This window comes from Dromiciops gliroides, chromosome 3, assembly GCF_019393635.1.
Source record: "Dromiciops gliroides isolate mDroGli1 chromosome 3, mDroGli1.pri, whole genome shotgun sequence".
NCBI lineage: Eukaryota > Metazoa > Chordata > Mammalia > Microbiotheria > Microbiotheriidae > Dromiciops > Dromiciops gliroides.
This window is the reverse complement of record NC_057863.1, coordinates 278,432,499-278,452,260: the sequence shown is the minus strand read 5'-3', so window position 1 is coordinate 278,452,260 and position 19,762 is coordinate 278,432,499. Positions and strand designations below refer to the sequence as shown.

The 19,762-nt window shown below is 38.2% G+C and overlaps 1 protein-coding gene across 1 annotated transcript in view; it reads right to left on the bottom strand.

Moving 5' to 3' along the window:
* MED14 (mediator complex subunit 14) overlaps window positions 1–19,762 on the bottom strand; it is a 69,758-nt gene that overhangs the window by 17,183 nt on the left and 32,813 nt on the right. Inside the window, exons 16-22 of the mRNA XM_043994478.1 lie at window positions 18,377–18,453; window positions 9,912–10,072; window positions 9,673–9,819; window positions 9,485–9,576; window positions 7,672–7,824; window positions 6,979–7,248; window positions 5,166–5,312 (exon numbers count right to left, since the gene is read on the bottom strand). Of these exons, the coding sequence (XP_043850413.1) occupies window positions 5,166–5,312; window positions 6,979–7,248; window positions 7,672–7,824; window positions 9,485–9,576; window positions 9,673–9,819; window positions 9,912–10,072; window positions 18,377–18,453 (1,047 nt within the window). The remainder of the gene's footprint in view (window positions 1–5,165; window positions 5,313–6,978; window positions 7,249–7,671; window positions 7,825–9,484; window positions 9,577–9,672; window positions 9,820–9,911; window positions 10,073–18,376; window positions 18,454–19,762) is intronic.

The window sequence follows — 19,762 nt, the reverse complement described above, 5'->3', positions numbered from 1 at the left end:
CAGGACAGTTTGAAAGAGTAGCTTAGAAGACAGGGAGATTAAATGACTTGCCTAAGGTCACAGAGTCAATACAAGTCAGAGGCAAGACGAACCAAATTTCCCTGCCTCTGAGGCTAGCTTTCTATTCACTACACCAGGTGTTTTCAAGCATTTTCTTAGGACTCCTATACTCTAAATAAAAGTGCTAATTAAAAAAAAAAAAAGTTTTGAATTCCAAATTTTATCCCTCCTTCCCTCCCTCCTCTCCAAGGCAATAAACAATCAGATATAGTTATACATGTGCAATCATGTAAAAAAGACCCCTATACTCTTAAAAATTATTGAGAACTCCAGGGCAGCTAGGTAGCACAGTGGATGGAGCACCGGCCCTGGATTCAGGAGGACCTGAGTTCAAATCCAGCCTCAGACCCTTGATACTTACTAGCTGTGTGACCCTGGGCAAGTCACTTAACCCCAATTGCCTCACACACACACAAAAAAAGGCATAAAAAATTATTGGGAACTCCAAAGAACTTTTGTTTATATTGAATGATATTTACCACATTAGAAATTAAAATGGATAAAATCTTAAGATACTTATTAATCCTTTAAAAATAATAAATGCATTACAAGCTAGCATAAACAACATGAAAAATAACTATACTCCAAAACAAGAAAAAATATTGAGAATGGCATTATTTTATTTTTATACATATATACACATATATATTTGGGGGGTGGCGAGAGGGGCAGTGACGGTTAAGTGACTTGCCCAAGGTCACACAGCTAGTAAGAGTCAAGTGTCTGAGGTCATATTTGAACTCAGATCCTCCTGAATCCAGGGCTGGTGCTTTATCCACTGCGCTACCTAGCTGCCCCTATTTTATATATTTTTGCAAATCTCTTTTGCATGTTTTAATGTCTGGCTTAATAGAAAACCACTGGATTCTTAAATTTGCTTTTTTTCAATCTGCTGTGATGTTATTTTGATTGAAGTATAAGAAAAAACCTCTGGCTTTACACAGATACACAGAAAGAAAAGAAAGGAGTATTTTAAAAGACAAGTAATGTCAGTATTAAGAAAACAGTTTAGACCTCAAGGACCTTTGGAAGTATCTTGGGAACCCTCAGGGGTACAGAAATCATACTTTGGGCAACACCATCTTACACCATGATGCCTCTGTTGTTACTAAACACAAAATACTTAATATTATAAAAGTCTAAGGTGTCACTCCAAACAGAGGTATGCACTGAAACACAAAAGCTACAGTATCAGAGTATGAGAGGCCTTCTATGTTTTCTCTTGCTGTTTTGTTGTTCTTTAGCTCTTCAGATCCCTTGGTGAAAAAAAAAAAAAGGTGAGACTATCGGTGTATAATTTTGTAAGCTAGTCATTTAAAGGTGTTAAGGCACTATCCAAAGCCACTATTACTATTCCCAAAGAAGCTGCTTAAACAAGAGAAAGAATCTACAAATTAGATTACATGGAACAGTCAATGATTGGCTTGGCTACTGAGGACTCAGCAGCCTACCTTTTTTAGGTCCTGTCCCTGCCCCCAACTTCTCTAGCTTTCTGTGGATCTTTTCCACAGAGGAAAATGAATCAAATTATGTGGCAGCTCTGCTAATGTACTAACACTTTCCTCCTTTTCCCATGTTGGCCTCTGGTGAACCACTTCAACCCTAACCTTGTCCTTCCTCAAAGGAGTGAGTACTGATTATTGTTCCTGCCCTGTCAAGTTACACCCTTAGATCACTCCCACCATCTGCTGCCTTCACTCCTACACACATGCTGCTGAATGAAGTTAGGGGAAACACATGACTGCATCTACTACAAATTTATATTACATAACCTCAACTAAGTCCCCATTGCTGCTGGGCAATCCTTTTAAACCTCCCTAATTAACTCACTATCCCACTCACCACAGAAGTTCTTCCAAATCTTTTCACTGCCCAGTAACTCCCTTGGTTCCCACTCCCCTCACCTTCTCAGCAGGGAACTCTGCCTCCTATTTTACTGAAAAAAGCTGAGGCTATTTACTAAGGACTCCTCTCTTTTCCCTTAGTCTTTATCCCACAACCCTCAGACACCTTCTGCCATGATCTTCTCTTTCATCTGTCACCCATGAAGAGGTGATCCTTCTTATCCACGTAAACCTCTCTACATGCACAACTGATCTCATTTTTTCCCAGCTTCTCCGGCAGACTGTTCCTTCCATCATCCCCAGTCTCTCAATTTATCATCAATCTGTCTACTGGCTGCTTACCAACATGTCAGGTCTGTCCCATTCACAAAAAAACCTCACTTGATCCATTCAGCCTTGATGGCTCTCACGCCATATCCTTCCTTTTGTGGCTAAATGCCTTGAGAAAGCTGTCTATGAAAGGTACATCCAATTCCTTTCCTCATTCTCATCCTAACCTCTTTATAGTCTGGCTTCTGACCCCACCATTAAACTGGAATGTGTCTCTCCAAAGTTACCAATGCTCAAATTACCAATTCTAAAGGACTTTTGTCTATCCTTATCCTTCTTGACTTCTCTGCAGCCTATGACACTGTTAATCACCCTTTTCTCTTTAATACCCTTGTCCCTCCAGGTTTTTGTGACATTCTCTCCTGGTTGATCCCTTACCTACCTGACCACGTTGGATCTTCATCCAGGTCACACCTGCTAACTATGGGTGCCCCACAAGGCTCTATCCTGGTGACTCTTCTCACTTTATACTATTTCACTTGGTGATCTTATCAGTTCTCAAGGATTTGCTTATCCTATCTATGCCAATGATTTCAAATTACTTCTCCAGCCCTAATTTCTTCGCTGACCATTGGTCTCACATCTTCAATGTTTTCCAGACTCAAATTGGATGTGCTATAGATTTCTTATACTGAACATGTTCAAAATTGAATCCATCATCTTTCTCCCCAAACCTTTCCCTTTTCAAACTTCTCTTTGTTTAGGGCACAATCTTCCCCATCTGCACAGGCTCGCAACCTAAGTGTCATCCCCTACTTCTAACTTTCTCTCATTCCCCATATGCAATCTGTTCACCCTCAATTACAACATCTTTAGCATATGCCTCATTTTCTCCTCTGATAGTGCCACAGCCCTTATCAGCTCAAGACTGGACTATTACAATCTCAATTGATCTATCTGCCACAAGTCTCTCTCTACTCCAATAACATCTTCCATTCAGCTGTCAGTGATTTTCCTAAAGCATAGGTCTAATCAAATCACACCCCACACACCCAGCCGTGCCTCAATAAACTTCAGTGGCTCCTATTACTCTAGGAACAGATATACTGCTTATGAAGGGCAAGCCTTTCATAACTCACCTCCCTATTTCCAGTTTTCTTGCATTCCCACTCCCCCCCAGTGATCCAGTGATACCGGACTCCCTGCTGTTCCTTTGGCAAGACACTCCCTTTCTGACTGGGCACTTTCAGTGGCTATCCCTCATGTCTGAAATGCTTGTTCTCCCTCCTCATCTTTACCTCCTGACCTCCTTCAAGGCCCAGATAAAAATCACACCTTCTACAGAAATACTTTCCTGGTTTCTCTTAATTCTAGTGCCTTCCTCCTCTGTTGACTATTTCCAACATAGCCTGTTTGCTCAGTTATTTCCATGCCGTTTCTCCCATTAAACAACAAGCTCCTTGGGAGGAGGGGCTGTCTTTTACCTTTCTTTGTATTTCCAGCACTTAGCACAGTGCCTGGCATACTGCAGGCACTTAATAAATGCTTACTGACTTGATGCTAATAAGGATAACATCCTGCTTCCTGCTGGGACTTAAGATTATATTCATGTAATTCAACAAAGAAACTGTAGGAAGACTCTCCAGGAAAGCGTGTATAATTAGGATAAAAAGAATCTAGCAAAAAATGTTAAAAATTTATCTACAATGGTAATGTAATTAAACATCCAGAATATGAAGAATTAATTCAGCTACAGAGCAACCAGGCAAAGAATACATGTCAAATTCTAATCAAGACAGGGTTAGCTAAGGACAACCAGGTGGAAGTTCATTGGTTTTAAATGTAGCTCACTGAAGCTTATTAGGATTTCTTCACAATGGATAGATATATTTTCTTCTGCTCTTTGTAACATGCTTAAAAACCTCACAACCTGTATGATATAACCATAGGAGACCACTGGTAGTACAAGAAATAGAACAATGGGCATGGAGTCAGGTAGACCTGAGTTCAAATTCAGCCTCAGTTGTGTGACCTTGGGCTAGCCACTTAATTTTTCCCTGCTTCAGTTTCTTAAGCTGTGAAATGGGGACAAAATAACACCTACCTCCCTAGATTGTCCTGTGGAACAAACATTTGTAAAAGTGCTTTGCAAACTTCAAATTGCTATATAAATGTTGGCTATTATTATCTGGGGTCTGCTATTTAACCTGAGATCATAAGAGTCTAGAGCTAAAAGAGACTTTAGAAGTTCATCCACTTTAGATAAGCAAACTGTTAAAATGCAGAGATGGGGCTTGTCCAAAGTCATAAATTGAAAAGGATCATATTGTCTAGTCTGTCATTTAAAGAGAGATAAAGCACTGTGGGCAATTAAACTAGCAGGACACAGCCTAAAACAGCAATAATCTGATGCTTCTTCAAAAATCTCAAGTCCCAGCATCTTAGATAATGTCTTACTAGAAGCTGTCTGAAGCTCCCTTGTCTATGTAAGTGTAAGAAAACACTTCTTCTAGTTGTCCTCTACTCAGGGTGAGAAGAGTAGGCAGGTTAAGGGAACCAATGCCTAGATACACCACAAAGGGAACACCTGGAAGCAGAGGGATCCTTTGTGAATTGCACCTGTCAAGAATGGTTGCCCTTCTGGAGATATGGCTGAGCATCTGATTTCTGATTCTGCACCAAAGTCGAGTTTGCCTGACCAGACATAAATAGTACTGTGGGATCCACAAGTACAAAATACTGTATATTATGATGCCACCTGTATACCTGAAACAAACTTCTGATGAGAGGAAAAAATTTGAAATGACATGTCAGTTAAGAATTTGCAATTTACTGTATTATGGTGAGTCGATCCCATACAAAGTAACAGATATTTTTTTCCTTAAAAAAAGTTTTAATGTTATATGATGGTATTCAAGTAATACTGATTTTCAGGTGAAAAAAATCAGATTACATGCATATGATACAATTTAAAACCTTTAGCATACTTACCTGTTGTTGGGAGGAAGGCTGGGGCTGTAGCTGTGATATTAAAGAATCCATCATATCACCCCCTATTGGGGAAGGGGGGTTATCGTCTTCATTTACAGATCGTCTTCGAGCATCTTGATTGCTATCAACAAACATGTTTAGGAATGTCTGTGGATACACATAAAAGCATTGTTTAGAATTTGTTTTAAAAATATTTTTCTTTTAAAAATATCTAAAAATCAGCCTAAAGAGACTTGGTTGGATATCCTAGCCTCAAAAGGAAAGCCTTCCTTACATCAATCCCACAACCTGAAACAGACATTCTCAGGATTTGTGGCAGAAAATACAGAATCTAAAGAATAAGCACCTTATCACATAACCATCAAAAAGTCACAGAGTTAACCCTTGAAGAATGCTAGGTGGCACAGTGGATAAAGCACCAGCCCTGGATTCAGGAGGACCTGAGTTCAAATTTGACCTCAGACACTTGACACTTACTAGCTGTGTGACCCTGGGCAAGTCACTTAACCCTCATTGCCCTACAAAAAAACCCAACAAAACAAAAGAAATGAAAAAAAGTTCTTTAGTCAATTTAAGTATTTACTATTTTCAGACTTGAAAAACTCCTAGGCCTAACCTGTAATGGTCTACCACTAACTAAGCTAGTTGTCCTTGGACAGGTCACTTAACTGAGGTCTAACCCCTAGGCTGGGGTTACCTTAGCTAGGTCTGATTTGCCTAATCTGTAAAATGGTAGGATTAGATGATCTTTAAAGATCCCTCTAGCCCTAACAATTTATGAACCTATAAGCAACTTTAAAAAAATTATTTTTCTTTCTTTCTTCTTTTTTTAAAAAAGAGGGAGTATACAAGAGAGGGATATTGGAACACTTAAGTAATGATTTCCTCCTACTCTTTTTTCCATCACATCTGGCCTGACTAGAACCAGGAGATGGAAGTTTTCATGATAGCAGGCCACAATGAGCATGACTTCCAAAGCCTGTAACATCTTTCAAGAGGGTCCATGAGGGATTTGGATTCAAATAGGAAAAAATGAGTTTCAATAAAACTCTTCTAGTAGAATGTAAGTTTCCTTGGTGGAAGCAACTCTCTTTTTTGTCTTTGTAGCCCCAAAACCTAACAAACAGGGACAGAGGCAGGGCTGGACTCATGCCTTCAAAGATTGAAGGAACTCCCCTCTAGCAATACAGGTTGGGTTCCTTCTCTGTAACATAGTCTTAGTTTTTAAAAGCACTGAGAGTTAAGTGATCTGTCCAGTCACACAGCCAGCAGGTATCAGAGGTGCAAGTGGAATCTAGGCCTTCTTCCTGGCTCCAAGGCTAGTCCAGGCCATGCTGCAGGAAGCACTACTACAACTAGCACATAGTAAGCACTTATTAAAGGCCTGTTGTATTGAATTAAACCAACCTAAATAAAATCCACCTTCCTGGTGTAAGTTACCAGGAAGGTAGGCTGAATGACTTTTAAAGTACTCTAATACCATTTGCTAAATGGATGGAAAAGAAATCAAAAGCATACCATTTTTTGGTCACCTCATTTTAATTAAAAAAAAAATTCTAAAAGACAAGGAAAAGACTACCATAAAAGGCAGGAAAACAAATGTAACTATAACAAAATTCCCAGTATCTTTAGCAAGTTTGTTCTTAGAAGGAAGTCACAGAAGAGATGAATTAAGCAGATGGAATAACTGTTCAACAGGCTTTTAAGGGAAAAAAAATTAATAAATTATTTTCCTCTGAAAAGGAATATTTCAGGGCACATTTTAAATGTTTCCTCACATATTTAATATGCTAGAATACATTAAGACTATTACCTTCAATCCTGGTGCTGGATAAAAACCTTCAACTATCTTACTGTTGTCAAAAAGACTGTAGGCTCCATCACGTATTGCCACAACACCCCTACTCCGGCAGTATATATCTATGCAATACATATTCCTAAAAGCCAGCCTGATATGAGTGGATGACTGAGGCAGAATTGAGAAGCACTGGTAGGCAGTATTAGTCCGTTGTGTCAGGCCTAACATTGGCACAGTTGGGAGCTTATTGATGGCATTTAATGGAGCTTGAGTATCAAAAAGTACCTATAAGAAAAAAAACACAATGAGAAAAGTTAAATGATCATCAACACATCCATTGGGCATTCAGTATATGGCATTCACTACTTTCAGATTTCATTCTAGGAAGATGGAAGCACTATTTCTAAGACTCTTCTGATGCTACCCATCAAAATTCCCCTTTGACAGTATCTAAAACACATTGTAGGACATCAAACAAATCAAACAGCTGATGCTGTTTTAAATTTGGAGGGTTTTTGGAGCGATCATGTCATGAGTTTGAGAACTCAGTGCTGTTTGAAATTTAAAAATTCTCAAATCATCCCCTAGTACCAAAATGCATTTCTCCAATGTATCCTCTAAAGACAATGAAGATAAAGAACTCAACTTATAAACAATTTTGCATACAGCCCTGACCAAAGTTCAATCCCAGAAAGTTACGCTGGTTACCTGTAATAACTGGACCACATTTGGGGTTTTGTTAAACATCTCCTGGAGCTGATGGAGGATAGTATTGTGACAATTACTGCAACCTGAGTTTGGACCAACGGTTCCCAATGAAATATTAAATTTCTGATGTGAAGAGTTCCACTGAATGCTAATCTAAGTAACAAAGAACACACATTTCAGAACCTAAGAAGTATTCATTTGGATTAGGCAAAAGAATAACCATAACAAGGACAAGGAGAAACGTAGAAAACCTAAGCTCTATATGTAGGAGTCACTTTTCTTATGCTGAGTAAAAAAAATCTAAGGAAGACACTAAGACAGCAGAGCTTAAGCTCTTTCCTTTATAACAGGTGGTGAAGTATTAAAAAATCAACTTCTGAGACACTCAAATTTTGCTAAGGAAAAATGACTAGAGAGGTCAGAATGCACCCAAGACAAATTTTCCATCAAATGTTATGTCTGAAACAATATCTGAGCTTGACCAGTTTCCCTTCTAAATTGAAGCAATTTTTTCAGGCTTACTCTAAAGTACCAGAGAGCACTTAAATGAAGGGCATTTACTGATTATGCCATAAGACATGCCCAGCTAGTTAATAACAGATTTCCTTGAATATCTCCACACCCATCCTTTCATGCTTGGAAAGACCATCATGAAGGGGCTACAGGGAGGAGAGACAGAATTTAGATGTAAAAATATCCAGCCTTAAGTTTATTTGTGGGAAAAAAAATTTAATTGACAAAAAAATGTCCCCTTAGTTAAAATGCCAGCAGTGTTTACATAAATTCTGCAAGATTTCCTTGAATCTATTTAACTTAAAAACAAAACAAAACCTCACCATTTTTGACATATATAGGCTGTTTATAACCATAAAGTACTCGAACAAAAGTTTTCTAAGTCGCTTTAAAACTATTTAAGTCTTGCCTGCATCCCGAATTAAGAGGGTTATTGAACTGATGTTTATAAAACTAAAAAGTGCAACAAGTCAAAAGGTAAACAGAAAAATCCCAGAAATTGTAGATACCCACTGGAAATGGGTGTATATACAATTCACAATATGAAACTATTCCCTTTGCCTAGCAAATTAAATTTTGTCCCAGTAAAAAGCAAAGTACAGAAAGAGTGCTGGACTTGAAGTCAGCTTAGACCTGGATTCAAATCCTGCTGCCTAAACTTGTTGTAGTTATGTGATACTGGAAAAGTCATTCAGTGTCTCTAAGCTTCAGTTACTTTAAAAAGTGGGATAATGACAGTACTTCCCTCCCTCTAAGAGTTGTCATGAGAACCAAATAAGATTTTTTTTTTTAGTGTCTTGCAAACCTTAACGCATGATATCAGCATTAGCTATTATTATTATCATCACAACTATCTGCTGAGTGAATCCAAATAAACTTCTTGAGGAATACAGAGATTTTGTCCGACACGATTCAGTCATATATTTTACTGATGAAGTATTTTAAATTAAAAAGCTAAGGAAAAACATATTTTTGGCACTACTTAGGTAAAAAAGTACTTGAAATATACCATTTTATACCTTGTGAATTTATATTTTGTTAAATGAAAGTTTATATCCTTTATAAGTAAATGCTTCGGGGCAGCTAGGTGGCGCAGTGGATAAAGCACTGGCCCTGGATTCAGGAGGACCTGAGTTCAAATCCAGCCTCAGACACTTGCCACTTGCTAGCTGTGTGACCCTGGGCAAGTCACTTAACCCCAATTGCCTCACCAAAAAAAAAAAAAAAAAGAAAAGAAAAGAAAAAGAAAAAGAAAAAAAAAAGTAAATGCTTCTTTAATAAAAAGGACTTAATCACTTACTGAGCTTCCCTTGGTGGTTCCATAGCACAAGATAAGCTTACGATAATTATAGACACGAACTTCTGAGAAAATATTTAGATGCGGGGGTATGTCTAGTGGAGAGATTAAAAAAGAGAAAAGGAAATAAGGTTACAAAATAACACAAAAATAAAAATAAGCTAAAAAAGAATCAGAAAAATAATACTTGCCTGGTAGAGACCTTGCAAACTCTAACACACATTCATATAATTTTGCAATACTATTCCAGTCATTAAGGAACATCTCCACAACTTTTCGACCACCAACAGGTTCAGACAATAAATTTTCATATGTCAAGTAAACATGCCTTGTTGGTCCTGAGATATTAAGGATAAAGAACTGTTAATAATTGGCAAATAAAAGTTGATAAATTTATTAAAGTTCATATACAATATATGAAATACCACACCTTGTTCTCTGGTAGAAGTGCTACTAAGTGGACAATTTGCAAACACTAATTCTGCCACCCATGTACGGTTGTTTCTACCTTGCAATCGGAAAGTGCAATCAAGAAGAGCTCGATCTAGAGCCTTCTGGGTTTCTTCACTTGTGCCTTTACATGGAGGTATTCTGGATAATGAAAAAAATAACATGATGCATAGATATATATGACATACACATAAAAGCAAAATGTGTACATTTTAGTAGGTTAAAAAGAAGCTTCAGCTGTAACAGCCACTAAAAGGTACTTTTGCCCCCCCCCAAAAGAGTGCCAATACACAGAAGTTATCATTTAACCATTAAGCATTAGTAAAATCCTTGATTATGAGCCTAGTCAATAATCTGATATGGTATAAAAGACTCATTCTCAAGGAAATAGTGACTAATGAGGTAATATTTGCCACCAAGCTCATCTAAAAAATGTTCAGAGTAGTGAATGCTAAGGGTAACTGAAACTATAAATGCATTCTATTTTTTTTTTTTGCGGGGCAATAAGGGTTAAGTGACTTGCTGAGGATCACACAGCTAGTAAGTGTCAAATGTCTGAGGCCAGATTTGAACTCAGGTCCTCCTGAATCCAGGGCTTGTGCTTTATCCACTATGCCACCACCTAGCCACCCCAAGGCATTCTTTTACTTACCCATTAAAACAAGTTTCAATTGCATATTGTTGTTATAAAACCATTGCACAGGGAAGAGTGGTCAAGGGGAAAGCATACTGGACTTTGAATTGGAGAAGGCCTCCGTTCCTTATCTACCGCTATTAGATATCTCTTTACAACTCTCTGAGCCTATTTCCTCATGTGAAAAATAAGCAGCATAGTTGGGTAGAAGAACAACTAGATGACAGGTTCTTAATATGAGCTCTATAAACTTTTTCTTTTTTCTATATTTTGATAGCGACATTTCAATATTGGTTCCCTTTGTGTTATTTTATGCATCTAAACACATTATTCTGAGGAATCTCTGGGTTTCATCAGACTACAAAAGGGGTCCATGACACACAAAGTTAAAAACTCCATAACTAGTTGATTTCTAAGGTCCCTTTTGGGGTCTAGTGTCTCCTGTGGTGGTTGTTTTCAGTTGTTTTCAAGTGTGTCTGACTCTTCATGACTCCATTTGGGGTTTTCTTTGCAGAGATAATGGTTTGCTATTTCCTTCTCCAGCTTATTTTACAGATAAGGCCACTGAGGCAAACAGGGTTAAGTGACTTGCTCAGGGTCACACAGCTACTAAGTGTCTGAGGCTAGATTTGAACCGGGGAAGATGAGTCTTCCTGACTCGACCCAGCACTGTGCACTATGGAGCTTGCTGCCCTCTAGTGTCTCCTATTCCAACATAAAACAAAAGGATTCTATTAGTCTAGTGTCTTCAACCCTCTTGTCCTGGATCCTCTCTTCTCTATAGATTTTCCTGACTTTGTTCTCTCCTGGTTCTCTTCCACCCTGCATGAATACTCTTTCTGAATCTCCTTCAATAGATCTTCATCCAGATTAAGTCCACTACCCATGAAGGTCCCCAAAGGCTCTGTCTTGGGCCCTCTTTTCTTCTCCTTCCAGACTACTTTGCCTGGTTCATCAGTTCCTACGAGTTTATTTATCATCTCCATGCATATGATTCCCAGATCTATATATCTATCCTAATCTATCTTCGAAGCTAGTCTTGCTTCAAAAACTGCCTTTTAGACATCTTGAAATATGATAGGACAGTTCAAAGTCAACATATACAAAACAGAATATACTATCTTTACCCCAATCCTTCTCTTTCCCCCACTTTCCTATTATTGTCTATGGTACTAGCATTCTCCCCGTTACCCATGCATGGGTGTCACTGAAGTGACAAACCTCAGAGCCATCCTTACTTGCACTTACCCCACATAACTAACCAGTTACTGAATATTGTTTCTACTTTCATAATGTATCTTATCTTTCTGCTCCATTCATACAATTTTTTCTGTGGTAAAAGTCCTCATCCCCTCTTGTCTTACCTTCTTGTTGGTCTCCCTATCTCATGTCTCCATTTCAAAATTCATCCTTCCCTCACTGCCAAGGTTATTTTCTTTTTCATCCTGTATTTTTTTCAGTTAACAAATCTATTTTTTCTCCTTTTCATTCTCCTCATCAAAAAAAACCCCAATGCTCCCTCTTCCCAAAGCTTTGTAACAAATATGCGTAGTAAAAACAAAAACAAAAACAAAACATGGCCAAATTGGCCACATCAAAAAAAAAATACATCTCAATATGCACACACTCTTCTTTTTGTTTTTTCACCTCTGTGTCAAGAAGTGACCCATGCTTTATCATGGATCTTCTGGAATCATGGTTATCACTGGCTTAGCGTTCTTCAGTATTTCAAAGCTATTTGTCTCAACAGTATTGCTATTAAATTGTTCTCCTGGTTCTGCTCACTTCATTGCACTGATTCATAAGTCTTTCCAGGTTTTCTAAACAACACGTTAGCTAAATCTGTAAAAAACAATTTCTTTTAGAAACTAAGCCAGTAGCAATAATTTTGAAGGCTTAACTCTAGCTTGTTAATGGCTACTAAATACGTAACTGAAAACTATGCACACATCATATTAAGAGAATTGTTTCCAAGCACTGTCTATTTAGATTTCCTTTTCTACTGGAAAGCAGCATCTGAAGAACAGATGTTTCTAATAGGTTTCTATGTTTTAGAACAAAATTTTAAATGAAAATACGAAGTGCCATACAGATACTTCCTAAATCTGGGTTGATATAAGGAACTAGAACTCTTCCTTGTATCCATTAAGTAGAGGGCAAATGGCCTATAAGGACGTCATAGAAAGGGTTCTTAGGTAAAAGAATTTGGACTAAATGGCCTTTGAGATCCACTCCAACCCTGCCATCTTGTGATCCTGAGATTTTTACAAAGAAAAGGACTGCAAAATGACACTTAACAGTATCTTTGCCTCTAGACCTCCTCCTGCTGATTTCACTGTTTATGGTGGTGCTAAGATTCTGTCTGTGGGTGGCAAAAATCAGCCTCGGATGCCCCAAATGGACCGCCTCTCCCCCAGCCTAACTGCTCTACCTGAAATCACCCACAGGAGGCACACGGGAGGCCTGAGGGATACTGGAGCTTCCTTCTCTGTGGTGGCCCTAGGGCGGCCAACCAATTAAGCTTGATGTGTGTGGGGGGCTTGGCCCTGGGGTTCCCAAGGAGAGAGGCCTTTTATATACCTATGCCGGGGTAGTTTGACAGTCGGGGGGAGGCTAGAAGAGAAGGGGCTTTTAGTGAGAGGAAGAACATAGGACGCTACAGAGACAGAGAGAGGGGCTGACAGTGGAGGAGAGCTAGCGAGAAGGTAGAGACACTGAGAGGTCAGTGGAAGAAGAAGCGCAGGGGAGGAGCTGGAGTGAAGGAGAAAAAGAGTGAAAGGGAGAGGACTGAAGGTGAACCAGTCCAAAGGAGGCCTGGCTGCAGGGAGCAGCAGAGTGGCCAGCATAGCCTCAGGCGAGAGGCGGCAATGGCAGGAAAGAAAGTGTAAAATGCAGTCAGGTCCTATTTTACTTTTGTTCTTTATCCCTAAGTTTATTCACCTAAATAAACCCTTTGCTGTTAAATGGAAAGAGGCTGTTTGTTATCAATTTGGGAGAAGCAGTTGTAGGAATTTGGGCCCATACCCCGTACTAAATTAAAAGCAGTCAGATGGCTAGCCAGGAGTTCACAGATTAGGGCCCAGTTAAGTTCAAATATTTTTTACATGTCTTTTGGAATAAACCTTTGATTCTTCCCCCTCATAACAAACAGTTATCAGGTTCTACTGACACTATAAATGGTGTTTCTTTCATCTATCCCTCCTTTCAACTTCTATAGCCACCATCCTCATAGTACAGGCAAGAGCCCCTAACAGGATTTCCTGCCTCTAATTTTTCTCCTCCACAATCCCTTATACCACTATCAGATTAATTTTCACTAAGAAAAAATAATATTGTATCATTATTTTAGTCAAAAATCTTCAGATGCCCATTATCACCACTGCTATTTACCAGTGCTAGAAATGCTAGCTATAGCAATAAAAGAAAAAGGCAGTTTTAAAAAAAGGCATGTAGGGGCAGCTAGGTGGCGCAGTGAATAAAGCACCGGCACTAGATTCAGGAATACCTGAGTTCAAAAACCAGCCTGAGACACTTGACACTTACTAGCTGTGTGACCCTGGGCAAGTCACAACCCCCATTGCCTAACAAAAAATTAAAAAAAAAAAAAAGGCATGTAGGTGGCCGAGTGGAAAGGGCATTAAGCATCAGAGCTAGATTCTGGAAGAACTAAGCCCAGATTCTACCTCAGACACTTATTAGCTGTGTGATCCTGGGCAAATCATTTAACCTTTTTGCCTTAGTTTCTTCATTTGTAAAATGGGGATAATTGTACCTACCTCATAGGGTTCTTGTGAGGATGAAATGAGATATTTGTAGTCTTTTGCAAACCTTAACATGCTATAGAAATGCTAGCTATTATCATTAATAGAAAGGAATTGAAGGAATAAGCATAAGCAAAGAGGAAGTAAAATCATCACTTTTTTGAAGATGATATAGTGGTATGGAGAACTCTAGAGAGAAAACTAAAAAACAATAAAATAATAGCTTCAGTGAAGTTGCAAGATATAAAATAAATAGGCACTCCTATATGTAACGATCAAAACTCAACAGGAAGAAATAAAAAGAGAAATTCCATTCAAAATAACTAACAGAAGCTACAAAAATATTTGGGAGTAGATCTTTGAGGATATACCCAGGGACCATATGAATCTAACTACAAAACACTTTGTAGAAATTAAGATAATCATAAACATCAGAGGACTATTAATTACTCAAGGGTAAGATAAACCTATGTAATAAAAGATGACAATCCCTCCTAAATTAATTTATTCAGTGCTGTTTCAAATTCTCAAAAGGCTATTTTAAAGACCTGGAAAAAATAACGAAATTCATATGAAAGAACGAAAGGTCTAGAATCTGAGGGGAATTGTGAAAAAAAGTGTAAAGGGATTCTATTAGTATTGTATCACAAAGCAGAAATCAAACACAGTAGCAGTGTTTGATAAACCCCAAGACTGGAGTTATTAGGGAAAGTACATAATATCTGACAAAAACTGCTGGGAAAAATGGACAGTCTGCAGGAATCAAAGCAACATCTAAAATCATAAACCAAGATAAATTCTAAATAAGATATAAGACAAACTTAAAAGGTAACAGCACAAATTAGAGCAGTAAGGAAATTATTTTTGGACCTATGGATGAGGAAGAGTTTGTGTCTAAACAAGTAATAGAGATGATCACACAAATAAATTTAACATAAAAGTTAAAGAGAGGGGGCAGCTAGGTGGCGCAGTGGATAGAGCACTGGCCCTGGAGTCAGGAGGACCTGAGTTCAAATCCAGCCTCAGACACTTAACACTAGCTGTGTGACCTTGGACAAGTCACTTAACCCCCAATTGCCTCACCAAAAAAAAAAAAAGTTAAAGAGAGACAACTGGGAAAAAATTCTTGGAGCAAGTTTCTTTGATAAAGGTCTCATATTCAAGATACATAAGAAACTGATTCAAACTTGTAAGACAAGAGCCATTCCCCAATTGATAAATAACAGCCAGCATTTCAATAATGCTTTTAGATTTACAAACATTATCTAGTTTCATTCTCACAACAAACCTGGGGAATAGGTGCTATTATTATTCTGATCTTACAGATAAATAAACTGTGGCTTGCCTCAGGACTCACACAGTGACAAAGTCCAGGATCACAAAGCTAATACAAGTCTGAGATTGCATTTGAACTCAGATCTTCCTGACTCTGGGTTCAGTGCTCTACCCACTTTATTACCTAACTACAAAAATGATCAAAGGATATGAACAGGTAGTTTTCAAAGGGATTAAGCTATCAACAACCTCATGAATAAAAATGCTTTAAATCATTAATAATTACAGTAATGAAAATGAAAGCAACTCTGAGGTTCCACCTCACCTATCAGACTAGCAAAAATAACAAAAGAAGAAAATGACAACTGCTGGAGGAGCTGCAGAAAGACAGTTCTACTAGTATCTTGTTGGTGGAATTGTGAATAGGTTCCATCCATTCTGAAAAGTCATTTGGAACTATGTCTAAAAAGTTAACAATCTGAGCAAACCTTTTTATACCATTACAAGGCCAATCCTCCAAAGAAAGAGGAAAAGAACCAATATGTACAATACATCTATAGCAGTTCTTTTCAAGGTAACCAAAAATTGGAAACTAAGGAGTATCATGTATCCTCCTACTGGGGAATGACCAAAGAAACTGTGGTATATGAGTATAATGGAATGTTATTCTGCCCTAACAAAAAATGAAATGGACAGCTCCAGAAGAACTTGGGAGGACTGCTATGAACTGATACAGAATGAAGTGAGCAGAAAAATTTAAACAATGATAACATAATAGAGAAAAACAACCTTGAAAGACTTTACAACTGATCAATGCAATGCTAAACTAAGTCTAAAAGAGTGAAGATGAAACACTATATTCACCTCCTGACAGAAGGAGGGTATGAAGACAAGTAATGTGAAATAAAGCTGCAGAGATAGATTTAAGCCAGACTGTAAAAGGCTTTAAATGCCAAAATTCATTGGAGTTTATATTTGGTCCAAGAGGTAATAGGGAGCCACTAGAATTTACTGCGTAGGGGAAAGAACATAGTCAGACCTAAGTTTTAGGTATATCAATCTGGCAACTGTGTGAAGAATGACCTGGTGAAGAGAGAGATTTGGGACAGGGATCACAACTAAGAAGCTATTACAATAGTCCACGCAAGTAGTGATAAGGAAAGAAACCAGGGTAGTGGCGTAGGGAGTATAAAAGACAATGTTTTGCAAATAGAGGGAAAGTGAAGAGTCATGGATGACTTCAAGCATAAAAACTTGGGTGACTGGAAAGATATGGGGGTGGTTGGAAAAGGGGGAGGTTTGGTGGGGATAAGATAATGAGATCTGTTTTAGACATACTGAGTTTCAAAAATGTTAAACAGGCAAATAGAGGACTGGAGCTTGGGGAAGAGGCTGGGGGAGGACATAGAGAGCAGGGGAGTCATTTGCATAAAGATGATAACTGATAAGTGAATCTATGGGTGATTAATATCCCTGAGAGAATTTAGAAAGAGAAGAGGACAGAATATCAGGGCTTGCCCACAGTAGTTGAGTGAGTCAATGTGACCAAGCAATAGAAGCTGAGAAGGAACAGTGAGACAGGTAGGAGAAGCAAGAGAAAGCACTGTCTTAAAACCCAGAGAGGAAAAAGTATACAGGAGGAGAGGGTGATGAGCAGTGCCACATACTGCAGAGCTAAAGAAGGATGAGGACTGAGAAGAGATCATCAAATTTGGTCATTTAAAAAAGCATCGGTGACTCTAGAAAGTGAATTTTCAGATGACTGAGGAGGTCAGAAGTCAGATTACAATGGACTGAGAAGTGTGAGTTGAGGAAGTAAAAGTAAAAAGTATAGACAACTTTTGGGGAGGGTCCTTCATTAATGGTTGGATAAAAAAGAATTTAGGAACTCAATCATGAAGTCCCTCCATAATTATATACAAGAAGAATAAGAATTCACAAAGAATCTTGTGGCAAATTATAAAGAATTCAATAGCTTAAGCACCGTGGTAATTTATATTGTAAAGCAACAACTAGGAAAACAATACGTACTATAAAATGAATACTATATACTGAATGATTAATCTCATTTCCTAATATATCAGGAGGGGACAGAGATTGGACCTGTGATTTAATAGGAAACTCCCTAGTGAGGGACTCCTTATACTAATGCAGGTCAGCACATTCTCTGGAACTTCATCTAAAGAGAGCAATCTGGGGGGCAGCTAGGTGGTGCAGTGGATAAAGCACTGGCCCTGGATTCAGGAGGACCTGAGTTTAAATCCAGCCTCAGACACATGACACTTACTAGCTGTGTGACCCTGGGCAAGTCACTTAACCCTCACTGCCCCGGAAAAAAAAAAAAGAGAGAGCAGTCTGGAACCCTGGTTAAAGGACTTGCCCCAGGGTCAGCGATGGGACTGATAATATAACTATAAAATATCCCATGCTATATAAAAGCATTTAGTGTAACAAGCAGCAATCCCTAAGGCACAAAAGTACTGAGGGAGATCCTCTTAAGGCAGCAGCAGGACCTCAAAATTCTTTAGGTTAAGGAATCAGTCCTTCATCACCACTGGTCTCTTCCACCCACCCAGCTAATCCCTTTTCAATGGTCCTGTGAAGTAACCTGACAGACAGAAAATAATGAAATCTCTCTATATAAACCACATATTTATAATTGTGCTTCTTACATAGAAAAAGAACTCCACTTTCTTAGGGTTTTTTAAAAGCAATTCTTTAGGGAAGTGTAACTGAACTTGTTTCAGAAAATGAAATTCATTAAAATAGTCTTACTTTAATAAACGAATAGCATGGCTGAAACCATCTCCTTCTACTTGTACTCCTTGATGTGGAATCTCCATATTACATAGCTATAAAAGAGAAAAAGTCAGTCAAATTATACAAAACATTTTACAAATTCCCCTAAGTATTACTTCTTTTGGTACAGTGATATTTAGTAACACTTTTTTCTCATCCATTTATGTCATCCCCTCTTCTAAGCAGTTCTGTGGGAATATTTGTTGCAATGATGCAACCATTCCTCAAAAGTGTATGAAATAATTTCAGAAACTGTCACACATTCCTTTGAGTATTCTCAAAGATGAATGTCAAATTTTAATCTCCCTAAGGAAAGAATTTACTTTAAAAAAGAGCCAAAAGTCATTCAGAGTCAAGTCTGGCAAATAAAAATGTTGATCACTCTGGGTAATTGTCTTTGGCAAAACAAAAATGAGGTAAATCTAATAATGCAATTGACTCTGTGAGCTTTGTGAAGTGGCTCTATGAAGTGTGTGTGCACGGTGCACATGTGAGTGTGCATGTATGTGTGTGAACACAAAATGTCCCAAAAGTCTAAATGCCATTTTAAGTTATTAAAACTATTCTTAACAATTAAAACTGAAAGCTGTCCTAAGACTTTTGGGAGACGCGGAATATAGAACTCTATGAGAGTCCTTTCTATGATTACTCTACTCTCATCTCATTTCTAACCCCAACAGTACCTACCAGCTTGTAACTTCTTCATGATATGTTTAATTTGTGTGTGATCTACTTAAAAAGAAACAAGAAAGCTTCTCAACTACTGTCTTTATTTGATCAGGCGTCTTACCCAAATGAATATGGGTGCTTATAGATGAAAAAGAACGACTATATCTAGAGCATGTAATATATAGTTTCATGCCTGAAACTATGGATCACTATCTAAAGTGAGCCTGGAACTAACCAGGTTTACTGGTGTAGCCTACCAGAGGCAACTTATTAGGCAGCTCAGTGACTTTTTCTGAAGGCTGGAGGATGCATATGAGGCTCAGAGATACTTCCAAATCCAAATCCAAAAATGCCTCTATTTTTCTAAAATGTAAAGATTATTTATCTGGGTGGCAAAAGGGAGAAGAATGAAATCCAAATATTTTGTAATACAGAAGTACCAACTCAAATTTCATAAATAAGCTCCTCTAAAATGTAAATAGTACCTCCGATCCCAATGGTTATACCTATATCAGTCATCACGATGAATTACTTCAATCAAACAACCCTACTGCTTCTATCTCATTCAGTCATTTCAGTCTTGACTCTTCCTGGCCCCACTTGAACTTTTCTTGGCACAGATAGTAGAGCGGTTTGCCATTTCCTTCTCTAGCTTATTTTACAGATGAGGAAACTGAGGCAAACAGGGTTAGG